This window comes from Heteronotia binoei, chromosome 14 (genome assembly GCF_032191835.1).
Source record: "Heteronotia binoei isolate CCM8104 ecotype False Entrance Well chromosome 14, APGP_CSIRO_Hbin_v1, whole genome shotgun sequence".
Taxonomy (NCBI): domain Eukaryota; kingdom Metazoa; phylum Chordata; class Lepidosauria; order Squamata; family Gekkonidae; genus Heteronotia; species Heteronotia binoei.
The window spans coordinates 71,432,722-71,456,238 of NC_083236.1; the positions used below are offsets into that span (position 1 = coordinate 71,432,722).

At 62.6% G+C, this 23,517-nt stretch overlaps 1 protein-coding gene across 1 annotated transcript; it reads left to right on the forward strand.

Annotated features, from left to right (window-relative positions):
- Positions 1-381: 381 nt before the first annotated feature.
- WWP2 (WW domain containing E3 ubiquitin protein ligase 2) lies at positions 382-23,245 on the forward strand. Its single transcript, XM_060254143.1, is given in 24 exon segments — positions 382-445; positions 2,087-2,234; positions 2,964-3,088; positions 7,304-7,441; positions 7,583-7,685; positions 10,777-10,892; positions 11,165-11,265; positions 11,267-11,328; positions 13,467-13,556; positions 13,751-13,925; positions 15,446-15,500; positions 17,406-17,487; positions 17,584-17,712; positions 17,972-18,050; positions 18,600-18,671; positions 18,755-18,843; positions 19,263-19,422; positions 20,782-20,915; positions 21,475-21,615; positions 21,907-22,027; positions 22,290-22,394; positions 22,539-22,635; positions 22,972-23,044; positions 23,140-23,245. Coding segments are annotated over 24 exon segments (2,544 nt in total). The 5' UTR covers positions 382-396; the 3' UTR covers positions 23,240-23,245.
- The last annotated feature ends 272 nt before the right edge of the window (positions 23,246-23,517 follow it).

Here is a 23,517-nt window from a genome sequence, read left to right on the forward strand (position 1 = left end):
GCATGCTCGCACTTGGGTGAGGGGCCGTGGCTCAGTGATAGAGCCTCTGTTTTGCATGCAGAAGATCCCAAGTGTGACCCCTGGAAGCATCTCCAGCTTGAAAGCACCAGGCAGTGGGTGAGGTGAAAGACCTCAGCCTAAGACCCTGGAGAGCCACTGCCAAGGGACAGATCAAGGGGCTGATCCAGTCTAGAGCAGCTTCTTGCATGTTTGCCTGTGTCCTGGGTGTAGCAAGAGGGGCCAGGCCCTTGTGGATGAGGAGCAAAGCTCACGTTGCAGTGCAGGGTCACCTTCTTCGTAAGTCTTCTCCTGGTGCTGATGCTCCAGGTGTGTTGAGTTCTCCCTGCCAACCACCTAATGCTGCCAGTCTGTGTGTCTTAGGCTCCCAATGATGAAATGGCCTCTGCGGCTGCACCGGGAGAGAAGTCTCTACTTACTGTAAAAGGTGAGCCCTCAAGGGGTAACCCTCTGGGCTTGGGTAGGGGAATGTGCTGCTGGGTTATGCCTCCTCCCCCAACCACAACGCCACAGGTTCAGTATACGCAAGCCTGCTTGCTTCACTTTGGTTTCACTCCAGAGCAGCTAAAGTTGCTGTCCAAGGCATCCCATCCTGCTGTGCCAGAAGAAGAGGGGAGAAGCCTGCAGAAGGGCCAGTGGCTGGCCTTCCTCTTGACGGGTGGGGCTTGTGAGGGTGGCCTGCAGGTAGCTGGCAGGTTGGAGGGGTGGCAAGAGAAGAAGCGGGCTGCGTTTGTCACTTTGCTGGGCAGGTGAGGCGCAGGTTGCCAGCCGTCTGCCCCTGACTTGGGGCACCTCGAACCCTGGCTGAATGGGGCAGCTTTGGAGTCCGTGTCAGAAGCAGGCCGACTTCTCAGCCACCTTCTGCTCCCTCCGCATAGCTACAACATGGAGGGAGCATTTCGTTTCCTGGCTCACTATGAACCAGCAAGAAACACCTCACTTGCCAGCAAGGCTGTTCTCCTCCCACCACCCGGCTGAATCCTGATTCCTCTGTTGGGAGGGCACTCCTGCTGGTGGTGGAGATCCCGCTGCTGGGCTCCTACTTGACCCTTCTGCACCTCCAGTGGTGGGGCAGCTGCTGGGGAGGCCCTTTTGCTTGTGGGCAGCAGTGCACACTGTCCACCACCAGGGGGCTCCCGCCACTTGGGCTTATGGGAGAGATCCAGGCGGGCAGCCCTGTGGGTCCGAAGCGGTAGAACAGAAGCAGGAGGCCAGCAGCACCTTGAAGACCAGCCAAGTTTGATTCAGAAGATAAGTTTCCGTGTCGCGCACACTTCATCAGACCATGGAACGCGGTGCAGTGAGCAGAACTACTCATAGCTGGAAGGCAGTGGTTAAAAATGCAAACTCAGCCTTGCAAGCAATAGAGCAGTTAGCAGACAGCTTTTATTGCCTTATGACACTCTCACCATCATTCTCCCATCCTGACATGTTGCTGATTTATTGGTTCCCCACGCAAAACCTCTCCAGACCAAACGTTCTTTCAGTTTGTTCATTTCACTATTTTGCCCTTGGATTCTAACTTTGTACCACTTTGCTTGCTTAACCACTGCCCACCAGCTATAAGAAGCTCTGCTTACTGTACCCCGTTCCATTGTCTGATGAAGTGTGCATGTGTACAAAAGCTGAATAAAACTTTGTTGGTCTTAAAGGTGCTGCTGGACTCTTACTTTATTCTTGGACGTGTGTGTGTATGTTGGAAGGGGGGGGTCGGGTCTCCTTTCGGTTGACCAAACAGCATCAGCTCTGCCTTTGGAGTTCCCAGCTGGGCTGGTTCCTGGTCCCCAAATAGGAGCCTTTCCTGGTTCAGCTTCTGAGATGGAAGACTTGGCCGGTGTCTAGGCAATGGTGCAACACTCCACTTCCCAGCCTTGTGCATGGCGGCTTCAGTTTATCAGGCCCGAGTGCTCGGGGCCCGTGGAGCCTTGGGCTGGTACAAGGGCTGGAGCCTCCTCAGGAAGCAGAGGCCCTTCGGGTGGAAATGGCATCATTCCTGGCCCTCTCCCAAGTGCTGCACGGATGCCAGAGGGATGGCCCAGCCCCTGAGTTGTGCACTTCCTCTTCCCAGTGGTGTCGGCAAAGCCCAAGGTGCATGGCCGCCAGTCTCGGGTCAACTTCTTTGTGGAGGTGGCAGCCGATGGGCTCAGCAGTGAGACCAAGAAAACGGGGAAACGGATTGGGAGCTCCGAGGTGCTCTGGAACGAAAGCCTCATGCTGTAAGGACCTGCAAGGGCGGGGGCGGGGGGGCGGGGAAGCAGCTCTGGTCTCCCTTGTGGACTCGGCCTGGCCAGAGTGGGTGCAGCTGTGGAGAAGGGGAATATTCTGCAGGCAGGCTGAAGTGTGGGCATTATCCCAGGCCTGGCAGGGGGGCATAAGATATTGTCAGAGCCCCCTATTGGCATGGCTCATGGTGGCAGGGCAGGTCATGAGGGAGGGGGAGGGGGGCAGCATGGGCAGGATGCCTGTGCCCTTGGAGCGACATGCGCTGAGGCTGCACAGAGGAGGTGGGTTTTGAGCAAGGGGAGGTCGAGGCGATGTGAGGCTGGGGTTCCAGGAGGCAGTTCCAGGCTCCAGCAGCTGCTGCAGGGAGCAGGGAACCACTGGATGGCTAAAGGTGGTGCAGTTCAAGGGGCAAAGGTCACAGGTGGGTGCAGTGGAGGAGGTGAGAGGGGAAAGGTTGCAGGTGGGGGGGGGGCAGGGCCGCAGAGCTTGGGAGGTGTGGTGGAGGCGTCTGTGCCAGTTGGGGAGGGCAACCCAACAGAGCCTCAAGGACTGGTCAGCCCCCTTAGGAGGAAAAGTGGCACTTCCAAGGAGCCATGTGTAGGTCTGTGAATTCTTGAGCCAGGCACAAACCCGGGGAAGCGCCTAGCGGGCCACTGCCGCCTCCCATCTTCTCTGCTTGGCTGTGGCGTCACCTGCCTGGCCTCTTCTCTGCCCGTCTCCAGGAACGTCACGGCCCAGAGCCACCTCGACGTGAAGCTGTGGAGCTGCCACACCCTCCGGAATGAGCTGCTTGGCACGGCCTCCGTCAGCCTCTCCAGCCTGCAGCAGCAGCAGCGCAAGGGGAAAGGTACGCCCTCTTCTTGGGCCTTGGCTCCCCTGCTCTGCCTGCCTGGTGGGAGTGGCCCGTGGCCTCCAGAGGGAACAAGGCCTCATTGTGAGCGGCTGGGCGGCCTGTCGGGCGCTCAGGGCTGCCGGTGTGCTCTGGAGGGAGAGAGCCCCTGGCTGGCTGCTGCCCCTCGTGGTCACAAGCGTGGCCCCCTGGTAGCTGCCGCTGCTGTTCAGGGGGCTGGAGGCGGTGGGGGGGGGTGGTCTCTCAGCAAGGGCCTTTCACTTCCCAGGGCAGAGTCCCGCTGCTTATGGGGGAGGCCTGCTGGCGTCGAGTCCCCTGCCCCTTGGAGCTGGACCTCAGGGCCCTTGGTGCAGAGATGGGGGGAAGGAAGTGGCGGGGGGGCCTTAGAGCAGGAGGCAGCCTAGGCTGGCGGGGGGGGGAGGTATCACTGCAGAGGCTGCCTGTGGAGGGGAGGGGTCCTGCCCCACCCGGCTGCCTCCCTGAGCGCTGTTCTGTGCGCGGACACAAGGAGTCTTTGAGGAGGCCCAGGGCAGTGGAGGGAGCCAATGGAAAAGGCTTGGCTGGAGCCCCTGAAGGACGGAATTTTCCCTGGCTCTGGCTGCAGCCTCTCTGCGGAGCCCATGGGGTGCCTGGCCAGGACTTGCCTTTGGGGCTCTGCTGGGAGATGCAGCGGGGGGGGGGGGGGCAGGGGTGTGTGTGGGACAGCCGCCCATTCCCTGCTTCTCTCTGCCTGGAAGCCCTGACAAGAGCCGGGGGGGGGGCTGCCTCAGCCGGGGGCACTTGTCTCCCCATCCGAATGGGTCTGTGCTTGCACCAAGGCCCCAGGTGAGCAGCTGTGTCGGTGGCCTGCCTGAGAGGCCCGTGGGGGGGAGGGGGGCAGTGCAGAGGCCTTCGTGGGGGTGGGCTTCTGGGCCCCGTGGCCTGAGGGGGCTGCTAGAGCAGCTTCTGCCATGGGCTGTGCAGCCCCCAAGCCAGGGGTGGATTCTAACCCGAGTCTCTCCTCCTCCTCCATGCTTTGCCAGGGCTGCCCCACGGTGCTAGATTGGGGGGGTGGGGAGGCAAAGCAAAAGGCCCTGAATGGGAGGCAGTCAGCTCCCCGCTTGTCTGGAGGAGGCGCCCCTGTCAGACACCTCATTTGCGGCTCTGCCCGAGAAAGGGGCCCTTTGTTCCTGGGCCTGCCTGGAGGGGAGCCGAGTGTAGGTCTTGCAGGGGGGGGGGGGAGGAGCAGCAGGGCCCTCTTCCTGTCCCTGCTGGCGGGAAAGCGGCAAAGGAGGCCACTGGGGAGAGGGAGGGGGCCTCACCCAAACCCCAAGCCTGACCACACTCATGAGGGGGGGGGGAGGAATGAGGCAGCTCTTCTCTGCCTGCTCCTGCTGCAACCCAGCCCCCTGCCCCCCCCTTCTCAAGTTGCAAGGGGCTCTTGTTCAGGCAGCCTTCCTTCCCCCAGTTCCCGCCAAAGCCGAGGACGGCTCCCTCTTTGGCTGCTGTGCCCTGGGCTGAGCTGCTGCAGCTGCGAAGCATTCAGCCCTGGTCCCATGCGGGGAGTTAGGGGCGTCCCAGGGAGCGGCAGCTGAAGCCAGGTTGGAGCCTCGGCCCACCTTGGAAGGCAGCAGCAGGTCCCCTCGGGCTGCTGGGCTCGGTGCAAGGCAGCAGGAGAGGCTGGCTGGCGAAGCAGCATCCCTCCCCTCCCCTGCCCCTCCCGGCACCGCCCTCCAGGATGGCTCTCCCTTCCTTCCCACCACCCAGGGGGATAGGCTGTGCTGCAGTCCATCAAACCACCCTGGAGAGTCTGCAGTTTCCTGGTGGGGGAAACCTCTGCAGCATCGATGGCTTGCCAGGAGCAGTAAAGCTGGAGGCCTTTGAGGAGCTCTGCAGAAAGCCCTTGGTGTGGCTGCCTCTGAGCACTGGCCCTTCCCTGGGACCTTGGGGGCACCTGGGGGGGCTTCTAGCCCATGCTTGGGCTGCCCTCACTGGCCCTGTTCTGTTCAGTGGCCTCTCCCAGCCCCTGCCAGGTTGGTGTGGTGGTGAAGTGTGCTGACTCTTATCTGGGAGAACCGGGTCTGATTCCCCACTCCTCCACTTGCAGCTGCTGGAATGGCCTTGGGTCAGCCAGAGCTCTAGCAGAGGTTGTCCTTGAAAGGGCAGCTGCTGTGAGAGCCCTCTCAGCCCCACCCACCTCATAGGGTGTCTGTTGTGGCGGAAGAAGATACAGGCGATTATAAGCCACTCTGAGATTCAGAGTGGAGGGTGGGATATAAATCCAATATCATCATTATCTTCTTATCTGGGAGAACCGGGTTTGATTCCCCGCTCCTCCACTTGCACCTGCTGGAATGGCCTTGGGTCAGCCATAGCTCTCTCAGGAGTTGTCCTTGAAGGGGCGGCATCTGTCAGAGCTCTCTCAGCCCCACCCACCTCATAGGGTGTCTGTTGTCGGGGAGGAAGATAAAGGAGATTGTGAGCTGCTCTGAGACGCTGAAATTCAGAGTGGAGGGTGGGATATAACTCCAATATCTTCTTTTTCTTCTTCTGGATCCCCTGGGCCTCCAGGCTGCATTGCTGCTTTGGAGGCCCCCCCCCCCTTGGAGGCCGGGCTGTGGTGGGGCTGAGCAGGTGGTCTTTCCCTCAGCAGTGTCCTTGCCTCGTGGCCAGAAAGTGTGGCTCCCCCGGAGCGTCTTGGAGCCCTTCAGCTTGGAGGCCTCCTTTTCTGGCCTCCTTCACCTTCTCCAGGAGCCCTTTTCCTCAAGGCCCCCCAATCCCCCGCCCCGCAGTGGGAGCTTGCAGGCACCGTGGGGTTGCAACGGTCAGGACCCCCCCCCCTCTCTGTTTCCATGGGGAAGTCAGGGGCAGAAGAGCCCCCCCCCCAGAGGCTGGTTTTCTGTTCCTCTGGGAGGCCTGCAGGTGGAAGTCCTGGCTGGCCTGTGCCTGGGTGCTCCTTGGCTCCCTGCATGGGGGGAAGCCAGAGGCCCAGGCGGCTCTTCCCGCAAGGCAGGATGGCAGGCCCGGGGTGCCCTGCCCCAGCCAGGGAGCTGCAACTCTGGGACTCAGAAGGGAAGCTGACGGGGGGTCTTGCTGCAGCCCCCCATGCCTGGCCTCTCTTCCTGCGAGAGCTGCCAGCTGCCTCTCCCTCACTTTGAGGTTCTTCCCTGTCCCTTTGGCTGTGCAGCCGGGCAGCCTGTCTCTTGCCTGGAGAGGGCTGAGTGGGGGAGACGGCGGATCCACCTCCTGGCCCGGCTGGGAGTTCCCTGTGCTGCACCGAGGGAGGGAGGGAGGGGGGCGGCACTGAGGGCTCTTTCAGGGCAGAGGCTGCCCCTTCCCCGAAGCAGAACAGGCGGCTGGTGGACACACGGGGCCTTTGTGCGGGCGCCTGGGCAGGGCCGTGGGCAGAGGGGCTCCCGAGTGTTTATTTTCTTAAGGGAAGTGGGGGGGAGGGCAAAGGCCGCTCCCTCGCCTGGCTTGGAAACACACACAACACCTTTTTCTTGGCTGGGGACAAAGAGGGCTTGTGTGGCCCGCAGCAGCAGCAGCCGCGGCCTGAAGGAGCGCTGGGCAAGCGGCAGGCGGAGAGCCGGAGGAGCGTGCCTGGCTCTGGCGTGGGGGCTTTGAGGGCGGGCCGCATGGTCTGTGGGGCCTCCCCAAGCGGGCCCCGGTGGCCTGCAGACCCCTTCAGGTGGGGGCTCTCTTGGGATGCTGGCGCTTGCCCAGGCCAGAGCAGCCAGTCTGGAGTTCCTTCTGCAGCTGAGTTCTCCACCTCGGGTGCTTGTCCAGGGAAAGGCAGGGGTTCTTATGAGCATGACTGTTTCACCTCAAGCAGATGGGGGGGGGGGCTTGCAGGCCACCATAGGAGGTCCTTGTGTGGAGCAGGATTTGCACCCTGCTCCCTTGCCCTCCAGTCCAGGGCTGCTGGGCCCCGAGGGGCTGCTCAGGTTCAGCTTGGCTGAGAAGAGACTCTGCCTCTCGATGACAGCAGCCCTATGGGAGCCAGCTGCTGAGGGGCCATTCTGCGCCCCCCCCCAATGTGGGGGCCACCCGTCGGCTCCAGGATGGCTCCAGCCAGCTCATGGGAGTGTGTGTGTGTGTGTGTGTGTCAGGGCTGGAACCCAAGCCCTTCTCCCAGCGGGCCAGCTGTCCCGGGAGAGGCAGTCAGCCCCTGCAGCCCTGCTTTTTGGGGCCATGTGTGACCTTCCTCTCCTCGCACTCTGACCCTTGCAGGGGGGAACAAGCCGCTGGGCCTGGCCCTGCAAATGGAGCAGAAAGGCAGCCTGGTCTCCGGAGGGGAGGTGGCCGTCTTCCTGGAGGGGCCTGCCATCGAGGGGTGCAGCGTGCCCAATGGCAGCCTCGTGGCAGAGGGTGAGTTCCCCGTGCCAGGCCGGGAGGGCAGAAGGGGGCTGGATCCAAGGTGCTCCCAGTGCTCTTCGGCCCTTCTCTGGGGCGGGGGCTGCTGGCCTCCCTGCATCTCCTCCTGACCGTGTCTCCGCCTCGTTCCTCCAGGGTGCCCACCAAGCGACAGGGAGCCTCCGGGGGGCGTGGCTTCCTCCTCGCCAGAGGGCCGGAGCCAGACCCCTCGCACCAGCGGCTTGGGGAACAGGGCCAGGTAAGGGATCCAGAGCGGGAAGAGCCCCACTCCTGTCGGGGCTGCCTCTCCCCCTCCATCTTTGGCTGGCTTTTCTCTGAGCCCCTGCGTGGCTTCCTGGGCCCCCTTTGCAGCGCTCCGGGCTTGAAGCTGCTGCCTCTTGTAGCCATCTGCCTCAGGCTTCCATATTCCGGCCTCGCCTTCCTGTCCCAGGGAGCGTCATACAGATGGAGCCGTGGCTCAGAGGCAGAGGCTCTGCTCGGCATGCCAGAGGTCCCAGGTTCAGTCACTGGCGGCATCTCCAGTTAGAGTCACAGAGTGGGAAGCGTCCCTAGAGGCCATCTAGTCCAACCCCCAGCTCCATGCAGGATCAGCCTCGAGCATCCCTGACCAGGGTTCATCCAGCCGCTGCTTGAAGACTGCCAGTATGGGGGGGGAGCTCCCCACCTCCTGAGGCAGTTCATTCCACCGCTGAACATCTCTGGCTGCAGCTTTTTCCCTTATACCCAGCCAGTACCTTTCCGCTCATAACCGAAACCCCTAATTGCAAGTTGTGCTCCTTGCCCTCCTGACAGGGGCACCTTTTGCAGAAGGGACCGGGCAGGAGGTGGCGGGAAAGGCCTCTGCCTGAGACTCCGAAGAGCTGGTGCCAGGCTTAGACGCCTCTGACCTTGATGGGCCGAAGGGCTGAGTGAGTGGAGGGCATTTGGCTGCCTTCGTGGTGTGCTTGTCCAGACTGCCTCCTGCACCACTTGCTTCTGCAGGATTGGAGCCTCCCGTCTCCATGAATCCGCCTTGGGAAGCTCTGCTCAGCCTCACTCTCCCCCCGTGAAAAAGCTGCCTTCACCCCGGGGCTGCTTGCAGTTTTCGGAACTTCTTTAAAGTCCCCAGGGTGAAGTTGACTTTTCAAAAAATGACAACTCTGCTAATTCTGTTCCTCCGAGATGCCCAGAGACCCACACAAAGCTTGGCGGCTGCCGGGCGCGGCCCAGTTTCAGAGGAGGCCCTTCGGCCTGTCAAGGCCGAGGCGCTGGAGAGGAGCCCCCCAACATCACAGACTGGGAGGGGGTCGGGGGGGAGATTCATGGGTGCCATGCAAGGGCAGGGCAGGGCTAGCCAGCTGGCACCCACGGGCATCTCATGGGCCCTGGCCATCCGTTCAGCTCCTTCCCCCCCCCGCCCCACTGGCAGCCCCTCAAGGGAGGAGGGGGGAGCTCTCTGGTGGGGAGAGATGAGGCACGAGCGCTTTGGCAGGGAGGTGCAAAATTCCCCAGGGAAGAAAACACCTTGGGGAGGCGGCTTCTGTGTGGGGGAGGGGGGGCTCTTTGGGAAGGCTTGTGCGGCCAGGGTTGGGCCCTGCTCTGCCCAGGTTGGAATTCTGTCCCTGAGCAGTGAGGCAGCAGGGGGAAAGGGCAGCCCAGAGATGTCTTTCCTCTCGTTGTCATGTCAGCTGCTTGAAGATAGACTGTCACAGGTCAGGGCGGTTCCATTTCTGGCAGCCGCAGTTTGTGGCCCTAGGGAGGGAGGGGGGGCTTCCCTCCAGCTCTGGACAACAGTTTCTGCAAGGAAAAGGGTTCTGAGTTGGTGGGGAGGAGAAGGGCAGTGTGGCTGCTGTTCTCCTTGAGACAAAAGCATTCACAGCTTGGCTCCCTCTCCCCCCCCTGCCTTTTCTCACAGAGGGGAGGAATTTCTCAGCTGTGTGGCACAGGGTGCTGCCCCCTCCCTCTCTCTGTGGGGGTGACCCGCCCTCTGCAAACTGCTGCCCAGCCTTGTTGCTGGGGTCCCTCTAGGGAAACCGAGGCAGAGGCCTCCTCAAGGAGTCTGGAGGGCAGGGAGCTCTGCTGGCCTCTGATCTTCCGGGCTGCCTTGCCGCTTTGGAGAGGCCCATCCTGGCAGGCCCTCTCCCTCACCTTCCCCTGTGGCCTGCCCAGAAGGCATGGCTCCCCCGAGCCCTGGTTGTAGAGCCAGCGGGGCTCTTTTGGGGCTGGGGAGGCTGTCCTTCCTGGGCCAGGGCTGAGCTGAGCTGGCCTCCCCGTCTTCTCCCAGAGCCAGTTCCCACTGATCCACCTCTCCCCCTGCTCCTATTTTAAGCAGCTCTTCGGCACGGTCTCCGACATGTGACCACGCTGGGTTTCTTTCCACACAGCTATTAAAAGGCAGCGCCAAGTCCGGAGCCCCAAGTAGGAAGGCAGGCAGGCTAATTTCAGCCGGCTCGGCGGTCGCTCGGAGCAGCGCTTTGGAAACAGCCTGTTTGGGTTTCTAAAAAAACCCCTCAAGGAGGCTCAGGCCTTGTTTATCCCCCAGGAGGGACGGGCGGCTTGTGGCTTCCTCTCGCCCAGCCCCAGATGTGTCTCCTCTGTGGATTCTGAGCCAGAAAGGATGCTGCTTGCATCGGGCATGCTCCTGCAGGGCTGAGGGCCCTTATTTTCCTACGTTGCCAGTGTTGTCTGGCTGTGTGAAAACAGACGCCGCGTGGGCAGTTCCTGGTTGTGTCGCCAGGCGTGTGGGTGTAGCTCCCCCCTCCCCTGCAGGGCTGTGCGGATTCGACACACACCATCCATCCGTGCTCTGTGCAAAGGCTGGGCTGGGCGCTGGGGGCAGAGCTCCACGTCTGACTTGGCTCTTCCTGGCATTCTCTAGCCCAACATCTAAGGAAACCTCAGAAGTTGGAGAGGAGGGCTGGGCAGAGCTTTGGTGTGCCCCCCCCCCATTTTGAAACATCTGCATAAGTGATGCAAAAGGAGCATGGCCTTGTGGACCTCATTTCTCCCCCCCCCCCTTTCTCCCCAATGGGGAACCAACGGACCTTGCAGTATTCTCCTCTCCTTTTAATCCTCAAAAGAACCCTGTGAGGTAACCCTGTGAGGCCGAGAGTACGCAACTGGTCTAGGGTCAACCAGCAAGCTTCTGTAGCTCATGGAAATTTGAACCTGGTTTTCCAGATCCTAACCTGATGCTCTAACCACTTGATCACATTTTTGCAGACTGCCGGGGAAGGGGGGCGTTGATGGAGGCTCTCGAGGCCAGGGTAGCATCTTTCAGGTTTCCTGTGAGCTCCTGGCCTGAGCTCCCCCCCGCCTCCCATGTGAGCGCTCATCTCTTTCCTGTGCAGGGGCCCCAGACATGTCGCTGGAGGGACCGGGCAGAGCCTGGCGAATGAGGGACAGAGCCCCAGAGCTGGACACTCACAGCCGGACAAGAGCCAGGCTGGCACAGTGAATGGCACAGGTACCACCCCGGGGGAGCCTCGTGCAAGAGAGACCAGACCCCTTCCCTGCCTTGGAAGTCAGGCAGCTCCCGGCCCCTCTCACCGCTTCAGCACCCAGGCTGCCTTTGGAGGGGGGGAGCCGCTCTGCCTGTTGAATTGAGCAGGCAGATATTGTCACGGGAAGCCTCTGACCCACAGCCAGCCCGGGGGGCGGGGAAGAGGAGGGGTCTGGAGGCTGCTGTGGACCTCGGGGCTGCCCCACCCTAACTGCCCTGCTCTGTATTGTAGCGAGTGGAGAGTCTGCCAGTCCCCCCCCCCGAAGCTGAAGAGGAGCAGCCGGTGGGCCCCGATCCGAGCCCTGCTTGCGACCCTGCCGCACCAGAGGAGCCGGCCCCCACCTCTGGGGCCCAAGGTGTCCCCCCCGGCAGTGCAGGCCCTGGAGACGCTGCCCTCGGGGTAAGTGGGTCCCAGCGGGGTGGGCTGCCTCCCTTCGAAGGTGGAGTCCCCAAGGGTGACCTCAGGAGTGCGCTTTGAGTGTAGAGGGCAAATGGCTGTGGCCCTGTCTTCTGGGGAAAAAGGCTGACAGCGAAGAAGCCATCAAACCAAAGAGGGCCTCTGCCATGGCACCCCCTCTGGGGACCCTCTGAGGAGTCCCACCCCCAGCCTTCACCCCACTGGCAGGAGGGCAGCTCCCCCCCACATAGGGCTGCTGTCAGGATGAAAAGAGGTGTGTGGAGCACTCCGGACCCTCAGAAGCACCTCAGGGGCAGAGTTTTCCCCCGAAGGAGGGTGATTCCCAAAGCTCCCTCCCCCGCTCTCCTCAGCAAGGGCTCCCACCTGCCCCCTCCCCATCCTGAGTCGTGCCAGGTCTGTGTGGCCAGGGGTTCCCTGAGGCCAGGTTTTGGGACTGGGTTCTGAAGACTGGTCAGCGGGGGGTGGGGGGGGCTGCCAGATGTTGAGTCCAGCAGCCCCTTCAGAGACCACAGTGATTGGGGGGGGGGAGCGTTCAAGGGTCGGTGCTCTCTTGGTCGGATACTGGGTGCTTCTGCTGAAGGGAGCGTGGCCTCTTGAAGGCTTCTCTTCCCGAGCCCTTGCTGGTCTCTGAGGGCCTCCCGGCCTCGCATCTCACGCTCCTTCCCAATGGGACCCCCAAACAGTCGAGAGGATGGCTCTCCCCTTCTTCATTTTCCCCTCACAACAACAGCCCTGCGAGGTCGGCTCCCCACCCCCGCCCTCAGCTTCCTCTCCCTCCCGAACTCTGCCTGGGGTGCAGAGGGGGGCCACCTCCGATGGCTGGGAGGAGCAGGAGGTGGGTGAGGCACTGGAAGCCTCCCTCCTTCCCTCCCACTTCAGGGCTGGGGGCGCCCAGTGGCCGCTCCCACTCCACAGCCCCAGCATGGAGCAAGGAGCCACCCTCTCCCCCCACCCCGGGGCTGGCGTGTGTGTGGATCGTGGCAGCCGCACTCCCCCTCCTCCTCCACCTCTTCTTTATGGCAGGGGGGTGGTGCTCAGCCACTCCTCCCCCCACTTCAGTTTTGCCACATTCTCTTTCAGTGGGCACAAAGTGCTTGCTTTGTGTTTGTGGGGTGGGGTGTGGTGGGGGGTCGCTGGCAGTGTTCTCCTGGCTCTCCCGCCCTGCCGCCTGCCCTCAGCCTCCCCCCAGGGTTGGAGTGGCTGGGAAAGGGGAGCTGAATCCAGGCTCCTGGGAGAGACTTGCCCCCCCCGCGACACCCTCAGCAGCAGCCAGCCATGGGTCCCTCTGGGCCGGGAGGGGGGCAAAGCAGCCTCCTCCTCCTGCATCTGGTTCCTATCAGCGGCGGGCTGTGCACCGAGGACAGCGGCGGCCCTCATTAACACGGCAGCAGCAGCATGCGTACACCAGTTCGCGCCTCGTCTCGCACACACAAAGAAGTGCATTATGCTCTCTGGCAGCCGGCGCGGGCTGCGGTTCCTTACGTCAAGGCGGGCGTCTCACTTGGCCGGCAAGGTTCCCTCCGTGCTGCTGTTTTGCTGGCAGCCGCCTCGTGCCCCTGGCAGGAGGAGGGCAGGGAGGGCTTAGAGGGGGGCACAAGGAATTCAGCACCGGGGAATATGTGTTCAGACGTTTTAAAAAATAAAGTAAGCTTCTAGTCCTTAGGGGCTTGAAATCCCCGTGAGAGCTTGGAGATGCCCAATCCAGACCCCCACTGCTCCTGGTCTTGCCCTCTTTCTTTGGCTGGCTGAAGCAAAATAAGTGTGCGTGCGCACCCCCCCCCCCACACACACTGCTGAGCAGAGGTTGCGCTTCTGATAGCTTCTGGCCTGAATGGGACTGCTGGGGGTCCCAAACTCCCAGTGAACCTGCTTGGAAACGGCACAGTAGGACAGGGAGAGTTCTGGCCTGGAGTCTTTGCTCCCTGAACAAGCTTGCCTGGCGGCTGGGGGGGGGGGGGCTGTGCTTACCTTACAGGGCTCTTGGGGGGTTCAGGAAGAGCCAGAAGCCATTTCTGTGTCCTAGAAAGTGCTAGGCCCGAGGTGTCTGTCGTGGCAAAGGTTGCACGTGGAGCCCGTGCCAGAGTCTCCCTCCCTGCTTACTGCCCCCCTCTTTCCTTCAGGTGGGAGCAGCGGGAGCTGCCGAACGGGAGAGTATATTACGTGGACCACAACACCAAGACCACCACGTGGGAGCGGCCCCTTCCCCCAGGGTAGGTGGCTCCGCCAGGGAAGGAGCGTTTCTGGGGCTCCAGGAGATTCCAAGCAGCACGAGGAGGCTGCCCTCTGACCCGCCTTGCCCTGGGGAGGGGGGAAGAAGCTGCAAGGAGCAGGGAGAGAAGCCCAGCAGCCGAGGCCTGACCCTCCTGAGGCCTGAGAGGTCAGTCCTCCTCTCTTCCCCGTGCAGGTGGGAGAAGCGGGTGGATCCGCGGGGCAGGCGCTACTACGTGGACCACAACACCCGCACCACCACCTGGCAGCGCCCCACCGCGGAGTACGTGCGCAACTACCAACAGTGGCAGAGCCAGCGCAGCCAGCTCCAGGGGGCCATGCAGCAGTTCAGCCAGAGGTTCCTCTACCAGGTGAGGGAGGGGCGCTGCAGCAGGGCTTTTGTGACTCCCTCCCTCCCTCTCATCCTGCATGGGGGGAGGAGGGCTGAAACAGAAGCCCCTGGGTTGGGGGGCCTGATTCCAGCGGAAGCAGGAGAGAAGACTCCCCCGTGAGGCACTCAGCTCCAGGGGTGGGGGAGGGAGAGCCTGGCCTCTGCACAACTGCCCCCCCCCCCATCCAAGGCTGCTTCCACAGATGACCCCCTGAAGAGTGCCTTTTGTGATGAATGCGGGGTGTGTGGGTGTGGGTGCTGTGGTGGTTGTTTTTATCTGGCTTATCCTCAAAGCTGCTGAAGGTCTTGCGGGCAGCTTCCCCCCACCCCCCATTTTGTCGTTTTGTCCCAACCACAACCCTGTAAAGTAGGGCAGACGGGAAGAGAATTGCCACCCTGGAAGTGCCTGAGGATTTGGACAGCAGTACCTGAGGACTGGGCCGGGGTCCCATGGATGGATTTGAGTTTCTGACATGCTTTGGAGGTTGCTGAAGCGTCCTGATGCTGGTGGACCCCGCCGGGCTCTCAGGGGAGGGGGGCACATTAACTGGCTGCTTCTCCACCCCCCCAGCCCGCTTCCATCTGCGATCTCTCTCCCCAGGCTGCAGGCTCCAGGGGCACCGGGCCGGCCTTGGCAGTGTGTTTCCCCCTGCCCCTGGGAGAACTTCAGAGAAAGTTCCCAAATTCTTCTCTGCCTTCAGAGCGGAGGGTTCGCAAGCCGTTCTCTTTGCCAGAGGGGCAGCTCTGGTGTGGCCAGAACCAGCATTCTCACGGGGGGGGGCAGTGCAGCTGGTGGCCAAACGCACCTTGTGGGGGGTGGGGAGGAGGAGTCCTCCTGTTTTCCCCTGGAGCCACAGGGAGGCTTTGGGCCTCTCAAGTCCTGGCCCCTTCCCTCTGCGGTGCCTTCAACAGAGGACCCCCCCCCCCGCAAGCTGTGCTGCTGCTGAAGAGCCGCCCCCCCCTCCCCCGCCAAGTGTGTCCCCCGGCTGGGCCTGGGCTGCCTGGGCTGGATAAAGGTGCTTTGTACGGGACCGGTGGGGGGCTGGGGGGAAACGCCTGTCTGTGCGGCATGAATGTGCCCTCAGTCTGCCGTGCACGAGAGAGAGAGAGAGAGAGAGATCACACCGGCTGCCTGGGCTTCACGGCCTGCTGCTGCTGCTGCTGGGAAGGGGGAGGGGGAGGCAGGCGGCCCCCCGGCCGAGCCAGGAAGCACTGGGCGTGGACAAGGCTTGTGGGAATGATTTCATTGGAAAAGCCTGCGAGACTTTTCCCCTCTTGTGTGTGGTTCTTGGAGGAGGAGGTTGGACGTGGGATAGTGGCAGCAGCAGCGTGGGGCTCTCAGTCCCCAGGGCCAGCACAGGGCAGCAGCCTGGCCTCTCCTCTCCAGCGCTGGGCCCCTGCCCCAACTCACCCACCTTCAGCGCTGGGCTTTGCTCTCTCTGCAGCTGGCACTCTGAGCCCGCTCGTAACCACCATGCTGGTTGTCTTTGCCTCCTCTAGTCTTCGGGTGCCCCCTCCGACAATGACCCGCTCGGCCCCCTTCCTCCTGGCTGGGGTAAGTAGCCTCTCCCTTCCACCTGCTCTCTCCTTCAGGGTCAGGTTTAGGACTCCCTGAGTCATCTAGATTGGCCCAAGGGCCTGCCTGGGCTCTGAGTTCAAAACCTGGCTTCATCCTGGGAATGTTTCCTGACTTCCAAACCCAGAAACACTGGGGTGGGGGAGAGGGTGCCTTTTGGCCCTCTGTCTCAGAGCTCCTGAGAAGGAAGAAGAGGAGGGGGCCAAAGAGGAAATCTCCTGGTGCTCTGGAGCTGAATGAGCTGCATTGAGGCGGGGGACAGGGGACGTGCTGAGGCTGTGAGATTTCTATGACAGCCCCCCCCACAGCAAGAGTTTCAGTGTGATGTGTGTATGGGGGGGGAGTTTCAAAGGTGTTTAGTTCTGACTTGAAGTGACACAAATGGTGGGGGGAGGGGAGGGGGGAATGGTGCTGCTTTCCTCATAGATGCTGGTCCAGCTCGAATTAGCCTCAGACTCCCCCCCACCCCCCGCTGGGAATTTGGAAGAAGCCCTCCTCCTCCCTTGGGGTTGCAGGAGCTGGCGGGGGGGGTGGTGGTTTCTGGTGCCAGGGGGTGGGGCTGCTTGCCAAGGGGAAGGGCGGGGGGGGGCATGGGGATAGGCGTTCTGATGAACAAGGGGGTGGAGTGCTGGGAGTGAGAAGAGAGAATCTTGCCTTGGAGACTGGGGGGCCGGGGGCCCTGGTTCCCTGCAAAGGAAGTCCCTAGGGGAGGGGGCCTCCAAGGCCTTGGAGGGGGGCTGCCCCCATTGGCAGGAGGGGAGTGGGTGCTCGGCCTTTGACGCAACCGTGAAGTGAGGGGGCACCGTCCCCCACCCTGCCCTGCTGAGGGTGCTTGGCTGCTCCAGAATGGGCTCCCACCGAGATGCTCCAGCCCCCTGAGCTCTTTGCAAGAGGGGGGGGGCTTCAGCCTTTGGGGACTCCCTGCCCTTGGCTGGGGCCATAGCTCTCCAGGTGCTCAGAAGCCTGCTGCACTCTGCGGGGGACCTGGGAGAAGTTCTCAGAGCCAGGCTGTCCCCTGCTGGCCGCTCTGGGTTCTGAGGAGGCGGAGGGGGGTTGCTCCTCAGCTGCGTGGGGGACTGCAGGGGTGATTCTGGGGGAAGGAGAGGAAGAAGGGCCGTGGCTGAGTGGGAGGACCTCTGCTTGGCAGGCAGAAGGTCCTGAGTTCAGGTCCACCTCCAGCGAGAAGGTTCAGGCAGAGGGGGCTGGGAGAGACCCTTTTCTGCCTGAGGCCCTGGCAATGGGAGCAGCCAGTGCTGGCCCTGAGGGGCCAGGGGTCTGGATGAGTCCAAGGCAGCTCCAGGTATTCCTTCGGGGAGAGGCTGTGTCTCCTCGGCATGCAGAAGGTTCCAGCTTCAGTCCCTGGCAGCACCTCCCGCTAAGAGCACCAGGTGGTTGGGGGGAGGATGTGGAAGAAGAGCCTTTTCTGCCTGAGAGCTTGGAGAGCAGCTGCCAGCCCGCGTAGGCGATGCCGACCTTGATGGACCAAGGAGGGTCTGATTCCGTACGCTCTTTGCAGCTTGAGGGGTTCATGCGAAGCAGGAGGGCTTCCCCTCTCCCCCTCTGTTACGGGGCAGAGTTGAGTGACTGGGCGGGTGGGAAGAAGCAGTCTGGAGGGGGCGGGGGCTTCAAGTGAGTTTGCACTATGCAGATGTTGCACATTGCAGCCATAAGCGCAGCCTTCTCTCTCTGGGATTGGGGCCAGAGTTGTCTTGGTAAAGGAGAGGGGTGGGCTTTGGTGTGTGTGTGTGCCCAGGGCGAGAGAACAGGCTTTGGGGCGGGGGGAAGCCAGCGCCATCCTGGGAGCCCACTGCTCACACGGTTGTGGGGAGGCTCAGCACTGGGGTCCCGCCAGAAAGGCTGAGGGCGCCTTCTCTCTCCTTCCAGAAAAGCGGCAGGACAACGGGCGAGGCTACTTTGTGAATCACAACACCCGCACCACACAATGGGAGGATCCCCGCACCCAGGGGTAGGGAGTCTGTGGAGGCGGCACCCCCCGTTTGGGGTGGGAGTGGGCCCTTCCGTGGGCAGGGGGAGTCGCCAACCCTCCGTCTTCTTCCGCCAGGATGATCCAGGAACCGGCACTGCCGCCCGGCTGGGAGATGAAGTACACGAGCGAAGGGGTGTGCTACTTTGTGGACCACAACACTCGCACGACCACCTTCAAAGACCCCCGTCCTGGATTCGAGTCTGGGTGAGTCCCTGCCCCTTGGGTCTTCTGGTTCCTTTGCCAGCCCTGCAGTGCAGGCATCTCGCCCTTCCCTTGCAGTGCTGGGCTCTCCAAAGGGAGACCCTCCAGATGGGGGCCATGGGATGCCGGAGGGGCCTGGGACATGGGGAGTGCTTGCTGGGCCCCCCCTGGGAGGAGCCCCCTCCCCAGCAGGCATGGGGGTGGGAGGGGCTTGCCTTGCACGGCCGCGGTCCAACTGAGGAGGGGGCGTTTGGTGTTTTAGGAGCAAGCAAGGGGGCTCCCCAGGTGCCTACGACCGAAGCTTCCGCTGGAAATACCACCAGTTCCGCTTCCTTTGTCATGTGAGTGGTCGGTGTGCATGTGTGTGTGTGTGTGTGGGGGGGGGAGTTCTGTGAGCCTGCCTTTCAAAAGCAAGATTGCAGATCTGGGGGAAGTGCAGTGATTGGGGGAGGGGCAGGATTTGCAGCACTGTCCCTGTGAGGAAAGGCTGAAGAGACTGGGACTTGGGCAGTTTAGAAAAGAGACAGGTAAGGAAGGGAGACATAATAGAGGCCTGGTAGAGAGATGGCCCAGAGGGGACTTCTCCCCCTTTCCCCGTAAGGCTGACACTCAGTGGGGCAGTAGCTGCAGGTCGCCCCAAAGAGACCCTCCTTTGCTTCGTGAGCCATGGAATTCTGGACTTGGCTGCCAGCGAAGCCAGTGGTGGCATTAAGAGGGAGCTGGAGACGTGCTTGGAGGACTGGTGGAAAGAAGGGAGGCTCCGCAGGCAGAGCCAAGCAGGAGGAGGCTGGATCTGGGGAAGGCCTGGCGCTGAGTTCGAGAGCCGCTCAGCTGGGCCCTGCAGGGCTGTTCTCCCAGGGCTGTCACAACAACCTGTGCTCCCTTTGCAGTCCAACGCGCTGCCCAGCCACGTCAAGATCAGCGTCTCACGGCAGACGCTCTTTGAAGACTCCTTCCAGCAGGTGAGGTCTCACTTGGGGGGGGGAGGGGAGGGGGGTCCCTGAGCTGCCCAGGAGCTATTTGCCTTCTCTGTCTGCCTTTCCAGATCATGAACATGAAGCCGTATGACCTCCGCCGCCGGCTGTACATCATCATGCGTGGGGAGGAGGGCCTGGATTACGGGGGGATTGCCCGGTGAGTGGGCCTGGGCTGCCAGACGGGAGGGGGTTGGAGGGCAGGAGTCGCCTCCCCAGCGCAGCAAGTTCCAGCCCTCAGTTTGCAGCTCCCTCGGCTTCCGGAGACCCCCCAGTGCGTCTCTCTGTGTCCCGCCAGTGGTTTTACCCTATGGTAGGTGACATCAGGCTGTTCTACCACAGGGTAGAACCACGGACGGGATGCCGGGCCTTCCTGCGTGGACATGTCAAGAGGAGGGGGCTGAAGGGGGGGTCTGGGCATGTGTGGTTGGGGCTGGGGGGGCCTGCAAATGGCGGGTGGTCCTTGGGGCGTCCCTCCCTCCCTCCTTCTTTGAAGGAGAACACCAACCGTGAGCTCCCTGGACACCCTCCAGGCCGTGCTGGGCCCCCCCTGAGTGCTTCCTTCTTGCTCCCTGGCAGGGAGTGGTTCTTCCTCCTCTCCCACGAGGTGCTGAACCCCATGTACTGCCTCTTTGAGTACGCGGGCAAGAACAACTACTGCCTCCAGATCAACCCCGCCTCCTCCATCAACCCCGACCACCTCACCTACTTCCGCTTCATTGGCCGGTTCATCGCCATGGTGAGCTAGTTTCGGGGGTGGGGGGAGAGGGGTGGGAGGCCACTGCTACTTCTTGGGAGGCTGTCAGTCTGAAGGGAGCATGACACGGGGTGTCAGCTCAGCCCAGGAACGGCCTCTGGGAAGTTAGCATCAAATGGTTCCAAACTAAGGCAGGGTTTGGAGGTCAGTCTCTTCTTGTGCTCTTTGAGGCATTGACTGAGGCACTGCTGCTGCGCCCCCACCCCCCTGGGCCCGCCTCCCAGAGCAGTCCCAGCCGCATCTGATCCCTGCACTGTAGGGCCAGGGGGTCCCCGTGTGAGTCTGTCTGCAGCAGTGGAAAAGAGCGAGCCAGAGGCCAGCAGCACCTTTGAGACTGTGGCCTCAGGAGAGGAGCTCCCAAGTCTCAGGAAGAAGCGACTGCAGAGACTCCCGAAAGCTCCTCCCCTGAGGCCACAGGCTGAGGCTCTGGCTCTTTTCGCCTGCTGCAGACAGACGAGCAACACAGAAAGTGCTTTGCAGGAGCTGAAAAACTGCACCAGGAATCTCCTCACCCTGCAGCTCAGCCCATTTGCAGGATCAGCTCAGAGGCAGTTCCGGCTGGGAAGCTGGCTCTTTCCAAAACCCACCTGGCTGCTCCGGGATCCAGAGAGCACAGGGGAGAATTTGGGGGCTGGGCTGGAGGGGCAGCTTCCACCCTGCTGGGAGCAAGCTGTAGAGCCAGCCTGGCTGTGCATGTTTCCGGTCCTCCTGGAGGCACAGAGGAGGGCTGCCTCCTTCCCCCTGGAGGACCAAGCGGAGGCTGGGGGCAGCCACAGGGTTTGGCGGACTGTTTCCCTCTCTGCCTCTGGGTTTGGACAGGCTCCCCCTGGCCCCTCCCCTCTGGGCAGAAGTGCTGGCTAGAAGGGCTGTGGGGGGCTGCAGCCAGAAGCTCCCCCTGTGCCCAGCCCAGCCCCAGAATGCCCCACGCGTGGAGCGTCTGGCTTCTCTGGGCCTGGATTGCTTCAGCCTGGGGTGGGGGGCGGTGCTGGGAAATCTCCCCACCTAGAAGATCCTTCCCCTGCTCTCCCCCCCCACCCCCCCAGCCCCAGACTATGACTCACCACCCGGCTGCCGGCTGCGTTTGTCTTGGCTGGGATCGGCAGGCCTGTGGCTGGCGCCCAGGGCTGTTGGAACAAACGCGGCTCTGAAACGGGGGGGGGGGGGGTGGCTCCTCAGAGGGGACGGCTTGTGTGGACACCCCCTCCCCCCCCGCCTTGGTGCTCCCTGGGCCTGGCCCCTCCCGGGAACCTTTCCTCTGGAGGCAGAGTGAGGATTAGAGCGGGGGGGGGGGGCGGCTGCCCCTGAGGCTGCTCTGAGGGGAGGGGTCTCTTTCCCTGGCAGGCTCTGTACCATGGCAAGTTCATCGACACGGGCTTCACGCTGCCCTTCTACAAGCGGATGCTGAACAAGCGGCCCACCCTGAAGGACCTGGAGTCCATCGACCCCGAGTTCTACAACTCCATTATGTGGATCAAGTCAGTAGCCTCCCTCCCTCCCTCCCTCCCCACCTCAGGGCCAGGCCAGAGGCTGGAGGGCAGCTCGCAGCCCTGCCCGGAAGTGTGGCCTGGCACCCCAGCATTGGCAGCCTCCTGGTGCCCAACATGGGGCTACAGCCCCCCAGCCAGCGCCCGCTGCAGTTGCTTGCCAGTTGCCCACAGTGTGTGTGTGTGTGGCGGGGGTGGCTTCCGCTGCTTCTTGTCTGGCAGGGCACAGAGAGCCCTCGGGGTTGGTGCCAGAGTGCCCCCAAAGCCCTGGGCAGAAGAGGAGGAACAGCAAGCCGTTGAGGGCCCTGAAGAGGGAAGCCGGTTGCCTGCGGGGGGGGGGGGGCGGGGCAGGGGATGGCTGGTGCTCTGGCATGGGGGCAGCAGGCTTTGGGAAGGATGTAGGAGAAGGCGAGCTCTTGGCTCCAGGAGGGCAGCCTTCCGTGTGGCCTCTTTTGCAGCTGGGGCCTGGTTGGGCTGCCTTGGAGGTTGTGGCAGGGGTTGCCCCGGCCTCCTTTCTGCTGTTCCTCACGGTGCTCCCCGCCCCTTGCAGAGAGAACAACCTCGAGGAGTGTGGCCTGGAGCTCTACTTCATCCAAGACATGGAGATCTTGGGCCAGGTGACCACCCATGAGCTGAAAGAGGGGGGAGAGAGCCTCCGGGTCACCGAGGAGAACAAGGAGGAGTACATCATGTGAGTGTTGTGGGGGGGGGCAGTGTCTGAGGAGCTGGGCTGGGGCTCTTCCCTCCCCCCGCCCTGGTGGTCTGCTCCCTGTTGCCACTGGACCGTGGGCAGATTTGTTTGGGAGCCTCTGCAAAATGGGGATGGGAAGAGCCAGCCCTCCCTGCTTGGCTCCTTCGGAGGGTGGTGAAGGAGGGATGTGGCCCATCTTCTGTGCCCGGAGCCCCCCTGCAAGGAGGGTGGGAAGGCTGCAGCTCTGGGGCCGGCAGGGAGCACTCACCGCTGGCGGGGCTGTCCCTGCAGGCTGCTGACAGACTGGCGATTCACTCGCGGGGTGGAGGAGCAGACCAAGGCCTTCCTGGATGGCTTCAACGAGGTGGCCCCTCTGGAGTGGCTGCGCTACTTTGACGAGAAGGAGCTGGAGGTCAGCCCCCCCCCCGCCTCAGGGCCTCCCCTCCTGCCCCAGAAGCACAACCCCATTGGGGTGTTGGCCAGTCACTCCATTGCTTTTGCACTCCTCTTCGATAAAGTCCCTAGGAGTATTAGAAATGCCACGTTTGTTAAAAAGCCACTGTCGTTTTGGGGCAATGGGCAGGTGCCCCTCTTTAGGGGCTGATTGGAGAGAGGTCAGCCGCTGCCCCCTCCCCCTTCTCTCAGGCCTGGCCGCCTCCTCTCTCCTTCTGCAGCTGATGCTGTGCGGCATGCAAGAGATAGACTTGAGCGACTGGCAGAAGAACACCATCTACCGGCACTACAGCAAAAACAGCAAGCAGGTCCAGTGGTTCTGGCAGGTGGGCCTCCTCGCCTTGGCTCCGGGGGGGGGGGGGGCGGTGGAGCAGGGAGCAGGAAGCCGAAAGGGCCTCTGGGCGTCTCCTCTGCCTGGGCCCCGCTCTCTGGGCTGGAGGCCTGACGTCTCCCGCCCATGTGGGTTGCAGGTGGTCAAGGAGATGGACAATGAGAAGAGAATCCGGCTGCTGCAGTTTGTGACTGGGACGTGCCGCCTGCCCGTGGGCGGCTTTGCAGAGCTGATTGGTACGTGTGCCGCCTGGCTTCACTGGGCTGGGGGGTTCCTGGCCACCGGTTGTCCGGGAGGGACATAGAGGGAGCTGGAGAGCCTTGCTGGGCCCTTCCCCTGGGGCTCTTGTACCACCTCCTCCTGGCCTTGTGCGGGGCAGCAGAGCTGGGCTGTGTGCCCTGAGGTTTTGGGGGGGGGATATTGGTGGCTGGCTGCATTGCCCACAAGTCCAAGCTACACATCGGCCTGCTGCTGACTGCCTTCCCGGGTCGGGGTGGGGGCCCACGAGGCGACCACTGGCAGGGCTGAGCCTGGGGTGGGTGAGAGCGGTACATTTCCCCCTCTCCCGGCAGGCAGCAACGGGCCTCAGAAGTTTTGCATTGACAAAGTGGGCAAGGAGACGTGGCTGCCCCGGAGCCACACGTGGTAAGCTGGCCCCTCTCTTGGCTGCGGGGGGGGGGGGAGGGCAGGGAGGGAGAGCCTGGGCTTCGTGATCATCTGTTGCCCCTTCTGCCCCACAGCTTCAACCGGCTGGACCTGCCGCCCTACAAGAGCATCGAGCAGCTGAAAGAGAAGCTCCTCTACGCCATCGAGGAGACGGAGGGCTTCGGGCAGGAGTGAGGGGGGGCATGGGGCAGCTGAAGACAGGCGCCAGCCGGATCCCCTCTGAGGGGGGCAAAATTCTGGGGGAGGTGGGCAGAGCTGGGCTGGGCAAGGACTGCAGGAAGCCCCCTCCCCCTTTTCTCCTCTCCAGCTTTTAGCCAAGGGAGGGCCTCTCCGCAGCAGCAGCTGGAACTCACTCAGTGGCCCTGGGGGTGCCTTTGAGGCCTCTGGTCTCTGCCAGCGGGGTTGCGTTCCACCCCCTTGAACCAGCAGCAGCAGCAGCAGCCGCCACCATC